A 22,522-nucleotide genomic window follows, 5' to 3' on the forward strand; every position below is an offset into this window, starting at 1 on the left:
GTCATCGAAAGCACTTTCAGAGGGGCAGAAGGTAGAGGTGGCCGGTAACAAACTGGTGGGGGTCATACCTTTTCATCAAAATATTGGTTACATCAAGTAGTTCAATGACTGAAGATAGACATCTGAATGTTCCTCTGGACCTGGACTAAGGAGTGTTCATTGCATGAATCATGACTCAGTCTGCTGAAAACACTGAAATTACATTTAACAGTCTTCAAAAAAAAAAAAAAATCTCTGAAGTAGATTTGGGATCATTTTATTTCAATTGTTAAAAATTTGACAATGACCTGACATTGGCTCAGGATAAACAGTGAAGCTGACAGAGATTGAATACAAGCTCTCATTACATTAGAAACACATTCATTAACAAAGTAGGTGCATCAGTTAAGTAGGACAGTGAAAATGGGGAGGTCAGTGGGGCCACAAACATGTCAGAGAGCATCTTTACCCTCTCCCATTAAAAACATATACACCATTCAATAGTTTCTACAAAATAGAGATTAACTTGTACTTCACACCGTCAAAGCAGGTCTTTCTATTTTCAGTTGGATATCCCAGGGAGAGCAGAATTTGCATGGGTCTAGAGACCCACTGACATCTATTGAGGCCCTGGACCCCTCTCTCTCTCACACACACACACAATAGCTACCCATCCATCCGCATCACATACTGTGTGCTATATGTGAAATCATAGTTGGAGAACTTTACACAAACCAAACCACAATAAAGAATCAGTACAGTACAACTAATGCAAATCTGAAGATCTGCAGTGGAGGTTTGTCCAAACTGCCCACAATGAAGAGATTGACCCCATTCCATAACGCCAATATCTCACCCAACAGCTCCACTCAAATCTGCCTGTTAAATCAACTTCAACATAATTGCAGTAATTTTACATTTTTAAAAGAAAACAGGACCAATTTATTAAAACTGAAAAGCAGCACTAAAGTATTTCTCCTTAATTTCCTAAAGGTTCAGATTGTGCTGGTCTTCCTCTTGCCCTTACATTACCACACATGACGTTTGCAGTGAGCCACCGCCTGAAAGACAAGACCAATGGGTTAGACAGGCTCCCTGGGGGATAATGGACCCCTGTAATATTCTTTTAGATCTCTGGTCTAAGATTCATGAGTATATTGGATACAGTACATCAACATCTGGAACATTCAGTTAGAAATTCACAGCCCTGTCTCATAGTAAAGTACAGCTCAAATGCACACAGTAGCAGTAAATGTTTGTGGCGGCACTTACATTGCAGCGGGTGGCTGTCTGCATGTTCTTGCACCAGAAGGCAGGCCCCCAGCTGCACTGTTCTGATCCTAGGAGCCTGCGCACGGCCTCAGGGCACGCCCCTACCTTCTTTAATACAGAACAACCACACACAACCCACTGTCAGCCATTTTATTCAACCAACATTCAGTTCAAACCTCTTCCTGATTATTTGAGGAAATAGTTCCCATATAATAAATACACTTTATATTAGTAACATGAATTAACATAATTCAGCCCTCACCATGCACACAAAGTCTGGGTCCAGCATCTGTAGCAGCAGCTGGACAAGCATGGGCTCGTACTGCTGAACAAGCTGGTCGCACTGTTGGCACAGGAGAGATGACAGTTAGAGAGATAGTGCCTAACAGTAGGTTACAAAAAATTAATAAAAAAATATTTTTATTTTTGTATTACAGAATTTAGTCTCCTGATAACACGCTGCTCTCAGTGTAACAGAAGCAGATTCAGGTCTGGCTCTCTAGAGGCCAACAGAACATCATCTCATCCCCACCTCGCTTCTGACAGCCTCAGGCATGAAGCTGCACACTTTCCTCACTGCATCCTCAATCTCTGCCTCTGTGGCATTCTGCTCTAGGATCCCGTCGATGTAGCGCACAGCCATCTTACACACGTCACAGAAACCACCTGCCTCAAACTGGGCCTGGTCCATCACCGCTGAGAGAGGGAAGACAGAAAACAGTGTTCTCATCTGTAACAACTACAGGGCCATGTCCATCTACTTCTGTGCTGAATTTCAACACATTGAACACAAGACTCACGGATGAATGCGCGGCTGGCCTCCTTGCACAGCCCCAGCACGGTGCAAATGGTCTTGGGGTCAGCCTCCTGAACCAATAGCTCGATGATGGCCTGGCCGTAGGCCTCAATCAGGTCCTTGCACTGGGCAGACAGAGAGGCGGGCAGCACAGTGCACACCTTCTCCACAGCATGGACCACATTCTCCTGAGGGGTACATTTGTGTACATTTGGCTCACCGCAATTTGGACTTAACAGTGGAGCACACAGCATTTCATGACAAATGTGCATACTGTAGCTTGTGTGCAGTGATGTCCTACCTCAGTCTTCTCATCCTCCAGCATGCCCTCCACCTCCTTCATTATAAACTCACAGATGGCACACTGGGGAGAGTCACGGGCACGCACCATGTTCTGTCAAGACAAAAGTCAGCTAAGAGAACTGTACAAATGCATTAATCACTATAAAAACCATGATTCCTTAGACCTTAAACGCTCCTTTGCTGATGTGATGCTATTAATGGGCATGTGGGTTTTGTCCAGTACTGGTTTACCTTGGCAGGCTTGGTATTGACAGACACCTTGGTGGCAGGAAACAGCTTGACAGCAGGGATCGACTTGGCAGCAGGGATGGACATGGCAGCCACCAGCTTCCTCATGGGAACAGAGTTCTTGACAGCAGCACAGAAGCCAACGCGGGAGCAGATATCCTTGGGTTGCTGAGGGGAGAGTCAACAGTTAGACACATACAATGTGATGGAGCCCAACCACACCAAATGTGTCACATTCACATCACATGCTGTTGGGATGGAATATGCATACATTCATACACAATCCACATTGTCACCATATACCAGCCATGCAATGGTTTCTTCAGTTGCCAAGAACCACCAAATATATACAAATGTGTTTGACAGAAATGCCGGGTTTGTTCCTTTAGTCATAACAGAGCAACATGCACCAAGATGGTTCAAGACAATAAGAGACTTGCAAGATTACATTTCAGCTTCTCACCACTAGATTCTGACTACATTCAGACCCCAAGTGTCACGTCAGGTGAGTTAACACCTGTATCATTTAACAGGTGGTTTGAGAATAGAGGAGGCTTTTATGCCCACTTCAGTTTATAGTTTCCCTATAGTTATTGGTTCACTGCTGATCAAATAGGTTATAATTTTAAATGAGCTGGGCAAGATGAAGGCTATGGTGTGGACTCATTCTTTAATCTAGTATCAGCTGCATAAAATATACAAATGTGTTCCCCACATATTTGCATCCAACACAACTAGACAACAAATTTCCATGCAGGTCTACAGCAGCAGAGGTGAGAAGCACTAGTGGACAGTATAGAAAGCAAGAACTAAGGGTGAGAGACTAGAGGCCAAACCCAGAGACCTACCTGTTCCTGGAGACCAGCACAAAAAACCAGAGCAAACCCAGAGCAGGAGAGACAGAGCAGGATAGCAAATTAGTGGAGGGAAGAATAAAACAAATTTAAAAATCAAGTGATTAAAGATGTGAATGAAATCAGCAGGCAGGTGGTGCTGTAAGACTGGGTACAGGCTAAACATGTCTCAACATACAGTTCAAGTTAATTTGACCCATGCATCTAGTTCACCATGTGGTGTTCATCAGATTATTCATATATAAGCAACTTACACCAACTACTTTACAAAACTGGAGTCAACCTTCTCTACATCAAGGTCTCCTTAGGATAGAAGAATGAGAAGACCATGAGTGACTCACCATGGACATGAGCTGCTGGACAATAAGAGGAGCGTACTGGCTGATGTACTCCTTGCACTGTAAGAGACCGTTGGACACAGTTAGAAAAAACACAAGGCAGCCAACAACATCCATCCCCAGTTAAGGTCAAAGAGAGAAAGAACCCCCTGGCATTACATTTTCATGTTCATCATCTACAGAGGGCTATACTACAAATAGTGCTGATCATATTCAGGATTATCTATCAAGTTAGCGGGTTTGAGTTATCAAGTTCAGGTTCAGGCTTCTGTGATGTAGATCCCGATTCAACACCTGCTGCTAATTCAAGTCAGTCTTGAGTAGTGCTGCTCCTCAGTCGATAGGCTGTTAAGCAAATCGAACACTGATGTGAATGCATTTTGAGTGACATTTTCATTGTGGCCGAAAACAATGAACATCAGCTTATTTAGTTTGCTTGAATCCATCTTGAATTATCCGTCAAAACACTTCCTTCATGGTGAAAATCTAAGCATCAAATGCATTCTTAAGTTATTTTACTTTATTAGCCTAAATGTATCAATGATAGTTTTGACAACATATAAGCACATGATAATATTTAATGAAAATATATATATATTCTTTTGTGCAATAAACCTCTGATGGCTTTTAATGGAATGACAGTTATTTGCGAGTGGGGGGGGGGGTGTTCTGGCACGTGGCATAGGACACAAATTCAGGATAATGTGCAGTCTGTCTACCCTGGAGCAGGTTAGAGCTTCAGGATAAGTTGTTATAGGAATCTAGCTGGAGCCACCTTCATGATGTGGGTTATCCCGAGTTGGAACAATTTGGTCAAAGCTGGCTAACTCCGTTGCCTCACTTTGCATATATAACTCAGGACCCAGGGTAATGATAACACCAGTCCTCTCACCAGGTCAGAAATGCCAGGCCCCAGCTGGTCACACTGGCTCTGAATCTGCTCAATGAGGGAGTTGACAAAGGTGGTATTGCTCTTGGCCTGCTCCTGGACATCTGAGAGGAACTTGACACAGTCCTGGCACACATCACCACTCTCCTCCTACAGGGGAAGAGGGACAGGATTACAGTGTGGAAAAGGGAGAGTACATCAACAAATAAGTCAGTAATGGGTGGAGCAGCTTTGGTACTGGTACTTCAGTGTACCTGTTTTAGGGCCTCCTGTTTAGGGGTCTCCTGGGGGTAGAGGAGCTGGGGGATGTTGAGGAGGAAGGGGGATACATTCTGGGCCAGGTCCAGCTGGGGGATCTCATTGGACTGGGTCTGAGCCTGAACCCCAGCCAGAGCTGCTTGCACGGAGTTACACAGCCCCAAGGCTCCACACACCACGTTAGGGTCCTCCTGCAATACACACACCACATTTAAGTGACCAGTCTCTGAAACAGACTAAACTGAACTGTCAAGGTGACCATCTCAGTGACCATTGCAGGTGAATATTTGAACAAAGTGAAAGTTGCATCCTTTAGATTGTCAGTCACAGGAGGCAGTGTAGTCCCACAAAAGCCTAGTCTGTGTGAGAGCACACCATCTGGCATCCAGTAGCCCCATTCTCCCCATCAACAGCGCTCATTCAGTCCACTACGTCTCTCCTAACAGACACTCTACTATGTGCTCTCTGTCAAAAGGACAGATGGAGCTTCACTGCAGTCTGAGGAGGCGGGACAGATAAACTGACAACACAGACGAAAGCAATCAGCATCGAAAGGCTCCCAGTGCTCACCAGTTCTCCAGTGATGATGCCCATGAGTATGGGGTAGTAGCTGTCCACCATCTCCTTACACTCTGCAGACAGGCCCTCGTCAGGGATCAGCTGGCAGGCCTTCTCCAGGTAACCCAGGATCTCAGACTACACACACACACAGGGTTGACAAGCTCAGCTATAGCTGGTGTAGCAGTGCATGAAGTATTCTTAAAAACAGGACAGGGCAACCAAACTCATCTATTTCCTTCCAGTCTCACCTCAGTGGCATTGTCCTTCAACAGCTGGTCAACCACAACCAGCACCTCCTTGCACAGATCACATGGCACAGATTTCTGAAAGAGAAACAAGATAGATAAGTAACACTACCAAGGTTCAACCTCCTCCTCTGTTTTGGTGTTTGCTGCATCTGAAAGAACAGTATAAAAGCTAAATCATGATAGCTAGAAACTCACCAAGGCCCACTGAAAGGAAAGATGGACTATCCAGTTCCAAAATAAAGGCATTAGAACATTTGAAAGGCAAGCAAAGATGCAAGAAAGGTTCATTCTCACCATTTGGGGCTGGTTCCATACGTTCTGTTGGCAGTGAGCTACAGCTCCACAAATGGATGCCGTCTTGACATTCTTACACCAGTAGGGAGGGCCACGGGCACACTGCTCAGTGCCCAGAAGAGGGCTAGCCACAGCTAAAATAGAGAAGAGAAAGGCTTTGGGTTTCCTGACAAATAAATAAGAGAGGAGGCTGTATGATTCATGGCACACAACCTATGGGCAGTTTGACCCATTTTCTGATTCCATTGTTAGAACTGCTCCACATCATAGCATTCTTGGAATCAACTTTGAAAATTAAACCAAATACTTGTTTTTCCAAGAGCTCTCTAACCCAATACATGTTAGTTAAGACTAAGACCAATCAATGGCAGTCCTGCTAAGTTAAGATAAAGGTGTAGCCTGGAATGTGAAAGAATAGTCATGTGGTTCCTGAGGGGGAATTCCATGATTAACGTCCTCATCTGATCATGAGGGTATACATGAGTAAACTAATTCTGAACACATCCATCATACCGGAAAACTGCATGCAAAAGGCCTAGACTACTCATCAGCCATCTAAACAGGATTAAAAAAAGCAAACTCAGTTGCATATGAGACAAGGTGTAAAATAGCCTGACCAGTCTAGATTTTGCTTTAGCTTCTCTGAAAGGTAGCAGAAATGTTGTCTCGACTTGGATAGGGGTGCAACGGCACTTAGGCTGTACTCTTGAGCCTGGTATTAAAATGAGAGAAATTGTTAGTTTAGTCCCCAAATAAAATAATCTAGGCTAAAAACTTTCAACGCAACACCCATGTGATATAACAAAATGGGAACTGAGCAATCAACAGACCAAACATGAGCTGCTGGAGTCTGGACCCATAAGAGTGGGCCAGATAGGACAGGCTACCTAGACAATAGACCGCCCAACTTTAAGCATTGAGTCGTGTTGACAAGCTGTAATCCTGTTACACTGCAGTCAATTATTCACTCCTACACATAAAGTTACAGTATAGGGCACAAGCACTGACCTCATTTCTCTTTAGTAGTCACATGATAGCTCAAACAAAACAGGCTGTTGCAATCTGACATATTGACAAGGGCAAGTTTTATTGCCTGTATTTCTGGGACTCAAAGCCATCATACCACCCTAACTGCACAAAATCATGGTCATATCCACAAAAGAAATTAATCACTGTTAGAGCTGAGACAGTACAGTGTCTCATCATGTTGGAACATGTTAGGCTACAGCTTGAATCTAAATGGGCCTGTTTAAAAACAGCCAACCAACAAGTCATGGTAGAAGAAAATAATACTTTATTGTCCATATTGCTTAGGTGAAACTAAAATTGGTCTTTTTGCCCACCTACTCAAGATACACCCTTACATATGCACATCCCCAGGAGGTCAGAGCACAGGGTCAGCCACAGTGCAGTGGCCCTGGAGCAGTTAGGGGCACAACGACACCTTAGATATGATGCCAGCAACCCTCTCTGGCTCACACCCTCCCGCCAGCACACTGGGGATCAAACCAACAACCTTCCAGTTACTGGCCAGCCTCTATTACCTAAGGCTACCTGCCGGTGCCAGACCCTTACTGTCAGCTATGAGGCATTCTCCTTGATCAGCACAACTCTAAGATAACACTCACCACTATTGTGAGTGAATCAGAATCACATGGCATAGTGAAGCAGAGTGATAAACAAATGTAGACTCATCACTCATGCACACTCTATTTTACCAAGCCTAACTGTTAGCACCACTCTGATTCTCACAAGTCTGAGGACTTTGCAACAATAGCCGGTTTATTGTGGATTATCTGTTGTTGGTATTGCCACATGTACTTTAAAAAGTACACAACCTCCCATTTAGGCCAAATCTGGTCTGTGTGCGCTTAAATTGGGATTTCATGTTGCAATGCATAGTGCACAATAAGCATTTCAGGAACCGATTCCATGTCAAAGCTCTGCATGAAATGGCTGCTCCAATGACTGACAGCCTGATTAGAGAAGTGAATTGATTTCAGAAGTGTTCAAAGTCAAGCCAGCAGTTAGAAACTGTTATAAATAGGCTGGACCTCATAGCCAGTGTCATGCAAACACGCAGCTTGTATAGCAGCATTTTTCTCTCTTCTTGTTCAATCTCCTGACAACTAAGACACTGAAGCATAGTTAAGAGAAAAATAGGCCAAACTACTCATGCAAGTGAAGAAAACGCATAAGTTTAACTTAAGGGAAGTGAGTTTTACTTGGCTGGCATAAGACAGGCCTGGTGTCCTTTGAAGGGGAAGTGACAGAATACGTTCCTGATTAAGGGAACATGATTGCTTGTAATCATCAAAAAGACAGTACCACTAAGGGTCCCTTTGATTACAACATGGTACATGCTACATCTCTAAAATCTGTACTACGAATGACGCATACCAGACGAATTTCACATGATCAAAATCTGAAGTGAAACCAAGTTTCACCAACATTAATTTCCACAGGAAAACATAACAGGAAGTCAAAATACCTACTGGAGAAAGAACTGTCATGAGACAATTCTGTTTCGCATTTCCAGAATGAAAATGAATGTACACGGCTGGCACTCTACATTGAGATTTCGTTCAAGCTAAGCTTTATGAGACTCTCTGGTTAGTCTCATAAATGCAAACTTGAGTATCTTCAGACTGACTGTCAGTTTTACTATGGAACTTTGCTTGTCTTTATGCTTTTAAAGTTTGTCAAAATGAATCTGCACAGTTCTGCTCTGCTGCTGTGTGTGTGTAGCATTAGCTAGCTAGCTATAATGCGTCACGGCAGAGCAGCGAGATTACTTCATTAGCCCCCCAGCTAGCTACAGCCTTTCTTGGTTGGGCGTCGCTGGTCGAAACCATTAGCCTGAAATTAATGTATACATGGTAGAATGCCAGCCAACACTAGTATACACCCTAAAAAGAATAACTATACGGTAATGCGAGAACTCGCTAGCAACCCACACTGTCACTGGCTAGCTGCTAGTACTAGGTTCTTACATCTGACATGAAGTGGCTTATTGTTGTCAAATATCACCAACATAGCTTGCCAAAAGCAAAACTTCTCTAGTAATAGCAAATCTATAGCATAATCTGATAGTACGGTGGCTATGGATATAATTAAGAAAGCACTCGTAATGGCACCAATACTGCTTTGTTGTTGACTTTCAGTCACTTTGTTTACCAAACACTGCTTCCGCCACAACGGACGGAATGTCCTACTTTGTTTTCTAGGACTTAGTATTCACTAAAAAGTAACAATTGTCTAACCATATATTCAACATCACACCGAGTAAAAGGTACATCGCCTTTATATGTATACTTAGCTCGGTAGTTACCTGTGGAAACGAAGAGCAAAGCGAGAAGCAGCATGACTCCGCTGTTTAGGTCCTCTGAAGTCCTTTTTTCTAGAATGTTTGGATGACGCCGTCGGTTTCGGGTACTGCAATGCAGGGCAACAGCCTGGTTGATTCTTATATCTCACGGCTCTTCGTCAGGTGACTTCTGAGCTAGACATGTGACACTCTGGGCGTACTTATTTGATCAGTGAAGCTTTCCCCTCTTATATGTATGTATGTATGTATGTATGTATGTATGTATGTATGTATGTAATCTAGATTCTAATTTAAATGTATGGCATTTAGCAGACGCCTTTATCCAAAGCGACGTACAACAATACATTTGTTTAAGTAAGTGAATCATCTATCCAACAGTCATCATAAGAGAAAGTAACCATTGCTCACACCAGGGGCCATAGCAGGAGAGAACTTGTACAGGGGGGTAGCAGGGGAGAAGAGGTCTCGGGGTTAGGGTTAGTAAAGGGGGGGTAGTCAGTCATATATTCAGTATTTTCCTAAATGAAATATATCCTATATGGGTCATTCTACACGTTTGTTCTGAGTCATTAAACAACATATTGATTTACCAATGTAATACAAAATCTGTGTTTTTATACCACTTTGCGAGCTGTGCGTCCCAGCCATGGGCAGTAAAATTCCTATTGAAAAATAAAGCAGTTAAAGAATTTTGTAACCTAGCCTTAATCTATATCAAGTCAATAAAACATCTTCACTTGTTTTCATAGAAAATGTAAATATGAAGATATATTTGACAGATGTTTTACATTTAGAAAAACAAACTCTTAAAGATGCTTTCCCCAGTATCGAAACACAAAAGCCTCAGATAAAATATGCCATAAATCACAGCCTCAATAATATGACCAGAAGAAAGAGGTAGCATCCCTCCCAATTATGACCAAACGATGATTGGTGCATTTGGAAGATTTCTACCAAAGCCTCTTTAAAGAAAGCCGATGTAAAGGGAAATCCGACTCGGTGTGCTCAGATGCTCGGGTAGCGTCTATTTCCTGGTCATTTCCGGGTTTTGATGTTACGCAATAATCTGAACTATGAGTGCATCTGTATTTAATGGACTTTTCCCGGTGCAATTTAGCTAATATGGGTTTGTATTTATGTATCGTAGATTAAATGTCATTTAGCTAATATGCGTATGTATCGAGCTAGTTTTATGTAATGTGGAGAGTCACTACAGTATGTATCCAATTAAACATTAGGCAGCCATAAAGCTATTCCCTAGACCTGGCTGGTATACACTCAAAACACAATGATATGATGGTCCACCTGGAATAAACCCTAACCCATCATTCAGCCACGTTTCATCAAAATTGTCTCAGTGGTGTCGGAGAAAAAGCTTGTGACATACGAACGGACAGTCTCCGATTTCATCGGTGGGGGACAATTACTTGAGGAGCATGATGTAACAAAACAATTCTCAAGTTAACACAACCATTGTCAGTTTCATCACAAGTTCAAAACCAGCATCTCTAAAGTTGTCTTTTTGACTAAACTAAACAAGGCAGGTGATTTTGTGTTTTCTTTTCTAGTTTCTTTTTTTGGTCTGTATAAATAGGGTCCTTTACAAACGTTATTTATTCAGGTTGCTTGGTACATCACATAACCTTCTGTGGAGTATACAAACCTGAACAAACTTAAAGTTTGGGCATTTCCAGTGGTATAAGGATAGGACATATCAGTGTGAATTAATAATAAATACAAAGGGGAACAGGGGCAATACAATTTAAATCAGGCTTTAGGCCAGGACACTACTATTTCAACTTGTAATGAATGATATTTGTTGTGCCCTAGATAAAAAGTAGCATTGTGCTGCCCTGTTTATTGACCTATCAAAAGCTTTCGATACAGTGCATTCACTGTTAGTGAGTAGACTGTCTTAGGTTTTCAGAATGCTTGTCAGTGGTTCCTTAACTACCTCACAAATAGAACTCAGTGTACAGTTCACAATCTCTAGAGATCACAAAGGGAGTGCTAAGGGTTAAATTTGGCCTGTTACTGCTTACACTGTATATAAATGATATTGGCTCTTTAGTTACGGACTGTAAACTGTATTTTTACGTGGATGACACTACACTTTACTCTACAGCCTCTTCTGTGGATGGAGCTTTGTCTAACCTACAGACGTTTTTGACACCATTCAGTAATCACTTGTGGACCTGAAGTTAGTACTAAATGCAGCCAAAACAAAGTATATGCTCTTGTAAACTCTTATACTATCTTACATCCCATCACCTTGAGACCTAGCACTTATCAGACACAGACTCAAGATTGATTAGTCCTCGAGGTCCCACATCTCCTCTGAGCTGGTTAAAACTGCCTTTAGTCGTTGCACTACTTGGGCATGGAATGACCTGCAGGACACTAGCTAGGAAAGGCTTGCTGCTTTAGTATCATTGGGCCATTTTAGGAACCTGATTAGGATTCCTGGAGGAGTGCTGTTGTTATAATTGATTACTGTCTGTAAAAAGAAAATTGTATTGGCTGTGTAAATTGTGTCCTTTTAAAATGTTAATGTAAATAATAGTTATGTGTATATATTTTGTAATCAGGGCACCCTTGAAAAAGAGACCTCAAATAAAGGATAAATAAAGGATACAACAAATAATAATATAAAAAAATACAAAGACATGCATAGAGATGTGGGTTTGATGTATTCACATGCAGGGCTTTCTTTTAGCTAATGTCAACCAGGGTTTGGGGTCAGTTGAACTTCAATTCAGTCAATCCAGTCCTCAATAAACTGAACTGTTACTATTACTGAATTTTAAATTCGAGTTTATTAAACCATCAATTTTAAAGTAAATTACATTTAAAAAAAAAAAAAAAAATACAAAGCTCAGGAACGTGAAAAATGATGGTCTTCAAGATCAGAAAAGCCCTGTTAAGACAAGGAACACAATAATTATCTTGTACATCAGGACTCACAGGGTAAAATCACTGATGTGAGCACTACCCCTGACACTGCTGCATGCCATCATGTGTCATGACCTTACATTCAATTTTGGATGGCGTCCTCGTTATGAGAAGAAATTGGCCCACAGCAATGTGCACTGGAGACTTCCGTATCCGTCTTCAAGACCGTGGGCCTCACCATGTCCACGTCGCGTTCTAAGTGATCCAACAAACCACTGACGATACCAGGAGTGGCGTGGAAATCAATCAAAAAGTAGCCACCACGAGCGTGGCGCTGATTATGTTTCGAGATCTTGTAGGGTAGCAATCGCTCACCAAGGTTTTCCAAACCCCTCACAACAGCACCTCGTTCCATTAAGGTCTCCACTGTGCGCCGTAGAGCTGCCGCTGTCTCCGGCCTCTGCATGGCCTTCATAATGAGGGCAAGTTCGTACCGAGGCATGGCTTAATAATTTGTGACAATAAAGAAAGAAAACAATGTAATTCAAATGTTCTTCATTCAAAGGTAGAAACACCACATCCTCTCAATATGGAGACGCGGCTAGCATGGGGAGAAGGGGAGGGGTTATTATGATTACGTATCAGTCAGATTATACCAAAATGGATGTAGCTACGGTATTAAGCATTTTATAGACATGACACAGTACACAATACGTCCGAATAGGACACATATATATATATATATAAAATTAAAAAAAAACGTTTTTATTCAGCACTTGGAGTTTGGCGAGTTCTGCCCAGATCTGTGATTCTGTCACCAACGGCATATGGGATTTTGTACCCCCCTGTTGACGTACTTATTATGCGCCTCCTTCTTCTGCACATGTGATTTAGACAATTCTTCCAAACGTGCGTGGTGAAGATGGCGGAGCAGAATTCGGTGCCTAGTGATCTTTTCAAACATGTTTACTCATTTCTACTGGATAACAAGTTCTCCAAGGCTGCTCAGCAATTTATGAAGCAGGCTAAAGTGGTAAGTGCGATACTGACTCGTGTACAGGTCCCCCCCACTTCCAGTTGACGACGTTTTATATCGGTGGGCTCGTTAGCAGCTATGATGTACACGCTGTGTTCCGTTGGGAACACGTGTTAGTAACGAACCAATTTCTAAATTCTAATGGTGCACGCTTGCAAATTATTGACAGCTAGTTGTAAATTGTCCTTTAGGTCCCCACCGAATTCGAGTCATTTTAATGGTGGAGCTAAGTTGGGTTGCTACTTCTTCAAGTTAACTGGTTTACAATTCTTATTTCTCAACAGAAACCCCAGGATCAAAATGATGAAAGCCTAGTTGAAATTTTCAATTTTTGGGTGAAGTAAGTACACTTCATTTGTTTCATCAGTTGGTGGAAATGTAACCTTTTTACAGCAACTGGGGAGCTAAACAATACAGTGCACATACACTACAGGTACTTTACCTGTGTTATTTAGTGCCTCAAAGTGATGTCCTGGTTGCAGGTTTTGAATACAACACTGCTTTTTTGTGTTAAATTCCTTCAGGTCTCCTGAAGCCAAGAAACGCAAGGCAGCAGCCAATGGCCCATCTGCTAAGAAAGCAAAGACTGATGCAAAGAGCTCAAGTAGTGAGGACTCAAGTAGTGATGAGGAGGAAGCTGCTCCACCAGCCAAAGCTGCCCCCATAGGTACACCCTGTTCTGTGATTTTCTATAGTCCTTTCTAGGATTGCTACTTTCATTTTTTCCCCCACTAAAGAGGCACTGTGGCATTGGTGGTCAGAAGACCTTTTTTGTTGTCTCTAAAGCAGTATCTCTGCTTGTTTTCTCAGCAACCAAGGCTCCACCACCTACCCAAGCAGTGACTGTTAAAGCGGAGTCAAGCAGCAGTGATGATTCAAGCGACTCTGAGGATGAGGCTACAGCAAAGGCTCCAGTGCAGGTATGACACAGTCTTAATGAGGCCTGAGTGGAGGTTGTTTTAGCCTTCTTCACTCACCCATCACGGTTGAACTTTGATCAGGTTTTCCTCCAGATATGTGAATAAATCCCAATATTTACTGGGTTTATTTTTCACTGTACAGTAACCATGTATGGGGGGGGGGGGTCACATTTCAAGCGCCCACCGTCTTGAGGTAGTCATGACAACAACATAAAGTGTCAAGTCGCGATGAGGGACATCATATCATATCTACTATAGAGAACTCCCCACCCCCACATTGCAAAATGTTTGTTCTCAAACGATCAAGAGATTTGAAAGAAAATACAGCTCAACGCCAGACATGGTTAGAGTACAGTGGAAATGTAAATATATTGGGATTTATTCACGTATCTGGAGGAAAACCATCACTGTTGAACTTTGATCAGGTTGAGTCGAGAAGGCCGTCCAACTCCATGGCAAGTGACTTCGAGTTGGATAATTGGGCTAAGTTTGTTTGTGTGGTAGCTCTGTTCTAGCATATTGAATGTGCTCCATTTCATGTCTGTTCTCAGAAACCTGCAGCAGAGAAGGTCCCAGTGGGGCCCCCAGCAGCTGCTCTTGGCAGGAAGAAGGACACCAGCTCTAGCAGTGAGGAGTCTGAGGATGAGGAGCCATCTAAAGCCCCTGCAGCCAGTGAGTTCATGAATACAAACATATGCCTATTGTTGCATAAATGGCTGACTCCTGATGAATGTAATTACTTTGGGCTGCCATGACAGCGTGCACTTTCAGATCATGCAGTTAAATTGGGACTGGAAATCTCTGTTGCACTTATGTGTCAACTGGATGAGTTGTTTGATTGCTTCTCGGATGTTGCATGTCTTACTTCGGGTCTGACTTATCTATGATCTCTAGAAGGAAAAGCTGCAGTCATGACACCCAAAGCTGCTGTCCCTCCTAAAGCCACTGCTCAGAAGAAGCAGGAGAGCAGTAGTGAGGACAGCTCCAGTGACTCTGAAGATGAGGAGCCAGCTAAGGTACTTTTTCAGCGCCATTGCTTGCTTATCACTAACAGTCCTGATATGTATTACACCAATTTCTAACACATTTTCTACTTTGGACCCAGTGTAGTTTGGAAATTGAGATGAATCATGGTGCACGAGAAGCAAATCATACCTGTAGACTGTTTGCCTTCAAGACTGACCCAGAATTTCTCTTTAGACACCAGTGAAGCCCTCTGTCCAGGTGAAGACCACCCCTGCTAAAGCCCCCACTGCAGCTAAATCCAGCAGTGAGGACTCATCTTCGGATGAAGAGGAGGCTCCTCCAAGCAAAAAACCCAAACAAGGTGTGTGTGTGTTTATATTGGCACTTTAACATGCCTGAATACTGACAATCAGGAGAGTGACTATCCAGAGGCTGATGGAATGTGTCTCTGTAGGATCTTACAGTGCAGTTCCACCTCCTGCTGCAGTTCAGAAGCCCCCGGCTCCTACAGTGCCCAGCAAGGCCAAGGACAGTGACTCCTCAGACAGCAGCGATGACAGTAGTGATGATGAGGACAAGAAGAAAGTGGCAGGTAAGAGCTGACACCAAGATGCCATGTTCTCTACATCCCCATCTCAAAGGGTTGTCTGACAATGTTTTATGCTTCATAGCTAAACCTGCCCCTGTGAAGATCACCCCAGCAAAGCCTGTGACCCCTAAACCTACAGCCAAGAAGGCAGAGTCCAGCTCTGAGAGCACAGGTAAAAATAACTTGATTTTAAAGCTTCAGCCACGTTCCCAAACCTTGCCCTAAAGGGCTAACAGGTACTGCCAGGTTTGCTTTGATTGAAGTTGCATAACATATGTTTGGTGTGAAATTGAAGTGGTTTGCAGGCGAAAGCCCTATTCAGACAGGATTAGTTTTACAAGGGGAGGCAGAGTAATGTAATCATGGTGCCTAAAAAGCACTTAAGCTGGCTCCTCATCTTCAGCGTCACTGGAGCTGTCCTCACTGCTACTCTCCTGCTTCTGGTTATCTGGTAATTTTAGTCCTGTGCGAATCGGCACATGTCAATAATTTTTACAAACTATGCATAGTGAGTAATCCAATGCGAATCAACATCTATGTTTTGCGAGTCATGTGCAGGGTGTGAGCAATAAACGGATCTTCACAATTGACACTGAAAAGTCCTGCACATATATTTCATGTCTGAGATAAGTTTATCAAGTGTCCATTAAGATATTATGTCTTTGGACAATCCTTTACAGGGTTTTTCCTGTCTTGAAAAAGGGTGGAGTCAAGGCTGCTAGGAGGGTCCAGGGGCATGGCCCCCTGGGATGATTTTTTTATTTTTTAGGAGACAGCCGTTAAATGGTCAATTCTGGTGGCTTGAAATTAATGCTAGACCTGGCTGGTATACACTCAAAACACAATGATATATGGTCCACCTGGAAGCTGGTTTTACATCGCTGCTATAGAATTACTAATAACCTGAATTATAACCTATCCCAGCTAACTTGCTGCTGACTATAGTGATTTAATGGTGCTACATTCAGAATCACTTTAATTGCATTTAACATATGTTAATTACAAATACATGAAACTGGTAAATTATTATTATTAGTCAATTTGGTGGCTGTGTGCTTTGAAGGCTACTCTTCACCTTGCTTCAACAAGTCTGGCCATTGCTAAATGATCACTCTATTAAAAAACGAATATAGACACTAACGTTATGCACACCTCAAACTGTGTCAACCTAACTTTTCAATTTGTAGTGTTCAAATGATCTACAGCCACTCAAGAACCCCTCAATACTCACCACCTCAATACCCACCACAGTTGTCTTGCCGTTAGAGCTAGAGTGTTTGTCAAGGCTTTTTCTGTTCCTTTTAATACTACCTGCAGATACACTCCAAGTACGCACTCTACCACCAATCACCCCCTGCTGGTTGTATAACAGCATTGCATGAAAATATGTCTTGAATGGAGTAAATAGGGAGCGCTTTCTGCACACTTTTAGGTATTTTCCTTAGGCGGACTGCCCAAAAATGCAGGAAAAACCCTGCTTTAGAATGTTGCCCCAATAAGTTGAACATCATAAAATATCTCAACTGAATCATACATATATACATATATATTGATCTATGTTCGTCTCCACATATTTTTGTTGACATGGGGTTCTCGTGATCTTCCCTTAGACTCAAGCTCAGAGGATGAAGAGGAGGTAAAGAAACCGGCAGCCAAGGTGACTGTGACTCCAGCTAAAGCCACCCTGGTCAAAGCTGCCCCAGCTAAGGCTGCCCCTGCAAAGGAAGATTCTTCCTCCTCTTCCAGCTCAGAGGAGGAAGAGGAGGTAAAGAAACCTGCAGCCAAGGTAACTGTAACTCCAGCTAAAGCCACCCTGGTCAAAGCTGCCCCAGCTAAGGCTGCCCCTGCAAAGGAAGATTCTTCCTCCTCTTCCAGCTCAGAGGAGGAAGAGGAGGTAAAGAAACCTGCAGCCAAGGTAACTGTAACTCCAGCTAAAGCCACCCTGGTCAAAGCTGCCCCAGCTAAGGCTGCCCCTGCAAAGGAAGATTCTTCTTCCTCTTCCAGCTCAGAGGATGAAGAGGAGGTAAAGAAACCTGCAGCCAAGGTAACTGTAACTCCAGCTAAAGCCACCCTGGTCAAAGCTGCCCCAGCTAAGGCTGCCCCTGCAAAGGAAGATTCTTCTTCCTCTTCCAGCTCAGAGGATGAAGAGGAGGTAAAGAAACCGGCAGCCAAGGTCACGCCAGCTAAGGCTGCACCTGCAAAGACACCCTCAGCTAAGAAAGACTCCTCAAGCTCAGGTAAGAGAGACTAATAAGAAGTAATTTGGGTAAACATAACTGTAGATGAATATTTATTTACATTACAAGTATGTGTTACAAGTCATGCTCAAACATAGTTTGGTGTTCTATAGACACCAACATCAATGTTTCTGTTCTCACCCCTACTTAGTTGACGCAAACCAATGCATAAAGTTGCCAATTGTGAAATATTTGTAATTCTTTATTAATGCTTGCTCTAATTTGTCCTTTACACAAAAAACATTTTCAATGATCCAATTGATTTATTTCTAGTGTGGGTGATTTTAGAATTTTGGTTGTGTGTTTGATATCACACAACCTCTGCTAATTACTTTACTTAAATTTCAAATGCTGAAATGCTTATCTGTGTGTTTGTGTGCAGACTCTGACAGCAGTTCTGAAGACGAGGCGCCAGCTAAACCTGCTGCCACCAAAAAGCCTGCAGCTCCTCCTACAGCTGCCTCAACCCCCAAACCTGCAGCAAAGGCTGCAGCCAGCAGCTCTGATTCAGACTCCTCTGATGAAGAGGAACCAGCCACACCCAAGCCTGCCGCTACACCTACAGCCACCTCAACCCCCAAACCCCCAGCAAAGGCTGCAGCCAGCAGTTCTGAGTCCGATTCTTCCTCTGAAGACGAGGAACCAGCCAAGACTAAACCAGCTGCCTCAGCCTCCAAACCTGCCACTCCTGTTAGTAAACCAGCACCAGCAGAGAGCAGCTCAGACAGCGATTCTGAGGATGAGGCCGCTGCAGCCAAGCCCACCAAGCCTGTGGCCAAGAGTCCCGTGGCCACACCCACTACTAAGATCCCAGCTACATCTGCCACCAAGCCTCCTGCTGAGTCCAGCAGCGGTGAATCAGACAGCTCCAGTGATGAGGATGAGGAGGTAAAGGAGGCTGCAGTGGCTCCCAAGCCAGCACTGGTGAAGGCAGCAGCTCCAGCTCCAGCACAGAAGGCAGCAGACAGCAGCTCTGACTCCTCAGACAGCTCTGACTCTGAGGCAGAGGCCAAGACGACACCAGCAAAGCCTGCTCTCCCCAACGGGAATGCAGCTACACCCAAAGCTGCCACCCCTGCAGCAAAGGCACCAGCCAAGCCTGCGGAGTCCTCCTCCAGTGACAGCAGCTCGGAGGAGGAGGAGGCGGCATCCAGTAAAAAGACTGTAAAACCCCCCACTACCCCAGCCACCACCCCCAAAGCCAAGGAAACCAGCTCATCAGACGGCTCATCTGAGGACGAGGAGGAAGAGAAGGCTAAAACACCCACAGCAGCCACCACGCCCACCACTAACGGTTAGTGTTGAAGGCCACTTCAGGGCCATGAGAATAGACATTGTAGTAATTTCCCTAGAGAAATGGAATTGGGCCATGCTTTACAGCAGGAATATTGGTGGTTTGTCACCAACGGCTATTACTTGAAGGTCATGCTTGTCTGTTTTTATCGCCCCCCTCCCCCTCTCTTGCATAGGCACAAATGGCAAGAGAAAAAGGGATGAAGACTCATCTGACAGTGAGGAAGAGGAAGCAGAAGTGAAAACTCCTAAAACCAAGAAAGTAACAACCACACCACAAACCTTTCCCAAAGTCAAGCAGAAGGTAAGGCTAGTGGAGGTTCTTTATAGCTTGGCTTGTATTAATGCTGATTATCTTAACCTCATTCATTCTCATACTCAGTTCCATCACTGAAATAGGCGAAGTAAATTGACTATTAGGTACCACTGAAAGGCATGTCTGACTTGTATAAAGGTGATGGGTTTCATATAGGTGTATTGGGTTGATAGAGAATTGAGTTGTATGGGTTTCTGGGACTAATCTAATGTCACATACTCACTAAACACCTTATCTTTGTCCATCTCTTCTTGTTCTCTATAAAGACAACCAATGTACCTTTCCGTAGAATAAGAGAGGAGGATGTTGAGGTGGACAACCGCCTTGCAGACAACTCCTTTGACGCTAAGGTGAGCATAAGAACATACGTAAACACAATTACACCACCTCCAAGTGGTACAGGCTATATTGTAGTTATACAATAACTAGTTTGTGTGTGCAGCCAGGGGTGTGATTGTGCATGTTTTGACCTTATCTCTGGTGGTCTCTCCTAGCGGGGAGCCAATGGAGACTGGGGACAGAAAGCTAACGACGTGCTCAGGTTCACAAAGGGCAAGTCTTTCCGCCATGAAAAGACAAAGAAGAAGCGTGGTAGTTATCGTGGAGGAGCTATCTCCACCACCATCAACTCCATAAAGTTTGACAGTGACTGAGGTCTTTCTCATAACCCTGTTTTCCCTATACCCAAACCTGCTTGACCAGGACTCAGAGCTGTCTTTCTACTCCTCCCACCATTGACAATGCCCCCATTCCAGCAGCAGCATTCTGACTGAGGAACACAAGCCTATACTGACAGCCAGATGTAGCTGGCTGACTGTAGTTCTTAATGATGACCAGTCTATTAAACTCTGATTTGAAATAGCCAGGCTGTAATGGTGTAATTTAAGCAGATAAGGCTCTAGGGGAGGGGGTCTCCTCTGTGCCTTATTTACATGATTTGCATGATCACAAAGGGGAATGTCTTTTAAGATGCAGTTACACAATGTAGCCACCAGGTGGCTGTAGGCTACAATTATGTTAAATGTCAATATAAAGTCTATTTTGGATTTATTTTCTTTGTCTTGGCCCTTCTGTTGCTTGTTTTGACATTGTGATCTGCATTTACCCATCTGTCAAGTGTTGTTTAATTTGAAAAGCTATGTTATTTGTATATCAATGTTTGCATCGTCAGTTACACAGAAACATTTTCTTTTGGTTTGCTCGAGGCAGGAATTGGCTATAATATAGGTTTTTTTATTAATAATGTGATTTTGTTAGTATCTGGGGGTTAATATGAAATTTGATTAGTTTCCTATAATATGACTAGGGTGAGAACTTCAGGCTCTTTCTCTTGAACATTTGAACGTTCATCAGTTAAGATCCTCAGTTTTATTCCATCTTGAAGTCTCTCATACCTGATGTTAGAAGATATATCCTGACAGTAACTGTTCACCCCTGATGAACTGAGCCTGCCCCATGTTGGTCATATCTGTTTATCAATGGCCAGAGGCGCTGACCGTGTCTTCCTCTATACAAGCAGTGTGATTTGACAGCTGGAGTAGTCATATCCCCCACCCTGAAGTTGTTTTAATTTTGTGAATTTCAACTCATTAACTCAGATATACCCCTGTCACTTTGGTAGGTTTTTTTTCTTATTGAGTTGTATTACTGTCATTAAAGACTTGACAAAATCCTACTGTCTGTGAATTCTTGTCCTGATTCGATCATTAGGATGCAGCTATTCTTAGTCTCTTTCCCCTCTGGTTTTCCCCCAATTAGAGCAGAAGAAGATTCTCTCAGGGCTCTGTTCACTAACGAAGAGTGCAGTCTCACACCTGGCTGGCTAACCAGTAATTCCTCCTGACTGCTATATCTTGTCTGCGCCTTTATGATTGGTACCAAACACATTAGGCTGTTTTAACTGTTTACTCAACAACTACTGTGCACTCATTTGGGAAAGTGTATAGAATCAGGTATCTGCAAGCGAAGATGGGTTGTGTCCAATTGGCCAATAAAATACTCAAAATGATTAGCTTAGGATTTATGTTTCAACCAAGTCTGACTATTATACAACATTAATGAGATAATGCATGTGAATAATACCCCCAATTCACACAGTTGTCTTTCATCATGACCACCATAGAACATCACTTTTTGGGAGTAGCTGAGACAACCTAATATGGTATTTAAGGTCATTTCCTAGAACTCCATTCCACATTAGAATGTCAAATGTATATAAGGTAATGTGGGGGTTGGGAAAAATCACTAGTGGGAAAACAGGATAGTTTTACATTTTGATTAATAAAATCAATCCATTCACTCAACAAAATGGGGGTAAGAAAGGACAGCTCATGCTTCTGTTGTTATAATAGCCACTAGTAAGGAACGTCCAGGTCACCAAAGGCAGCCTGAAGCATGAGTCAATGACCTGAGAATGATCCGATGATACAGTGTACCCTTCATGTGAACTGTAGCATAGCTGAAATACCCCCATTAAACCCCTTGATGGCAGTCTGATGACTCCTATTTCCACTGTACTGCCAACTATTAGGTCTGTGTTCCTGCCCTCAGTCCAGCCTATCTGAGCTGTCACTTTACTTCGTTTAACATGATGCCATAGGAGGGACTTGGGGTCACTCTTTAGGACCAGGTAATGGATTTTGACCAGAGCAGTGCTTTCTAAGCAGCTGTCACTTTAGCTTTGTGTTCCTGTGCAAATAAAGGGGCCGCAGGACTAGGCAGATTAGTGTGAGGTGGAGGGCTACAGTAGATTGATGTACAGTCCAACATTACATGACAGGAGGCACATTATATCTTGCCTTGTGGGATGTGTGCACACATGCATTTCGCATGCAGAAACAGTCTGGCTCTAATGTAGACCTAAAGTAAAGCATGGTAAGATCTAATTTACTGAGTGGGTTGTTTATGTTTACATGTCCAATAAAT

General features: G+C 43.2%; 3 protein-coding genes across 5 annotated transcripts; 1 reads left to right on the plus strand and 2 right to left on the minus strand.

Annotated features, from left to right (window-relative positions):
- Window positions 1-240: 240 nt before the first annotated feature.
- On the minus strand, window positions 241-9,465 carry psap (prosaposin). Its single transcript, XM_083695325.1, has 14 exons — window positions 9,352-9,465; window positions 6,021-6,154; window positions 5,727-5,801; window positions 5,488-5,613; window positions 4,914-5,108; window positions 4,663-4,809; window positions 3,774-3,830; window positions 2,582-2,746; window positions 2,349-2,441; window positions 2,052-2,235; window positions 1,784-1,947; window positions 1,514-1,594; window positions 1,252-1,359; window positions 241-1,040 (listed from the first exon to the last, which is right to left on the minus strand). The coding sequence occupies exons 1-14, from the start codon at window positions 9,383-9,385 to the stop codon at window positions 1,008-1,010; spliced, it is 1,596 nt and encodes a 531-aa protein (XP_083551451.1). The 5' UTR covers window positions 9,386-9,465; the 3' UTR covers window positions 241-1,007.
- Window positions 9,466-12,145: 2,680 nt separating this feature from the next.
- mrps6 (mitochondrial ribosomal protein S6) lies at window positions 12,146-12,834 on the minus strand. The gene is made up of 2 exons (XM_083695970.1): window positions 12,381-12,834; window positions 12,146-12,265 (listed from the first exon to the last, which is right to left on the minus strand). Exon 1 carries the CDS (start codon window positions 12,740-12,742, stop codon window positions 12,383-12,385), a length of 360 nt encoding a protein of 119 aa, XP_083552096.1. The 5' UTR covers window positions 12,743-12,834; the 3' UTR covers window positions 12,146-12,265; window positions 12,381-12,382.
- Window positions 12,835-13,139: 305 nt separating this feature from the next.
- Window positions 13,140-21,261, plus strand: nolc1 (nucleolar and coiled-body phosphoprotein 1). 3 transcript variants are annotated; one of them, XM_083695706.1, is made up of 14 exons: window positions 13,140-13,273; window positions 13,561-13,616; window positions 13,801-13,943; window positions 14,087-14,196; window positions 14,748-14,868; window positions 15,091-15,212; window positions 15,397-15,523; window positions 15,617-15,754; window positions 15,834-15,923; window positions 17,362-17,988; window positions 18,371-19,282; window positions 19,458-19,585; window positions 19,864-19,947; window positions 20,092-21,261. In XM_083695706.1, the coding sequence occupies exons 1-14, from the start codon at window positions 13,163-13,165 to the stop codon at window positions 20,248-20,250; spliced, it is 2,928 nt and encodes a 975-aa protein (XP_083551832.1). In that variant the 5' UTR covers window positions 13,140-13,162; the 3' UTR covers window positions 20,251-21,261. The 3 variants fall into 3 exon arrangements, with proteins under 3 accessions (XP_083551832.1, XP_083551833.1, XP_083551834.1); XM_083695707.1 differs by having other exon boundaries at window positions 15,650-15,754; XM_083695708.1 differs by having other exon boundaries at window positions 19,887-19,947; window positions 20,092-20,229.
- The last annotated feature ends 1,261 nt before the right edge of the window (window positions 21,262-22,522 follow it).

The sequence above is a fragment of the Argentina silus genome, assembly GCF_951799395.1.
Source record: "Argentina silus genome assembly, chromosome: X".
NCBI lineage: Eukaryota > Metazoa > Chordata > Actinopteri > Argentiniformes > Argentinidae > Argentina > Argentina silus.

Excerpts from the sequence above, each read along its gene's own strand:
- psap (XM_083695325.1), bottom strand. The coding sequence starts at position 9,385 with ATGCTGCTTCTCGCTTTGCTCTTCGTTTCCACAG. Across the intron at positions 5,802-6,020 it reads TATGGAACCAGCCCCAAATG|AAATCTGTGCCATGTGATCT; the intron begins GTGAGAATGAAC and ends TTTCTCTTTCAG. Across the intron at positions 4,810-4,913 it reads AACAGGAGGCCCTAAAACAG|GAGGAGAGTGGTGATGTGTG; the intron begins GTACACTGAAGT and ends CTTCCCCTGTAG.
- nolc1 (XM_083695706.1), top strand. The coding sequence starts at position 13,163 with ATGGCGGAGCAGAATTCGGTGCCTAGTGATCTTTTCAAACATGTTTAC. Across the intron at positions 13,274-13,560 it reads TTATGAAGCAGGCTAAAGTG|AAACCCCAGGATCAAAATGA; the intron begins GTAAGTGCGATA and ends ATTTCTCAACAG. Across the intron at positions 15,213-15,396 it reads AAGATGAGGAGCCAGCTAAG|ACACCAGTGAAGCCCTCTGT; the intron begins GTACTTTTTCAG and ends ATTTCTCTTTAG.
- mrps6 (XM_083695970.1), bottom strand. The coding sequence starts at position 12,742 with ATGCCTCGGTACGAACTTGCCCTCATTATGAAGGCCATGCAGAGGCCG.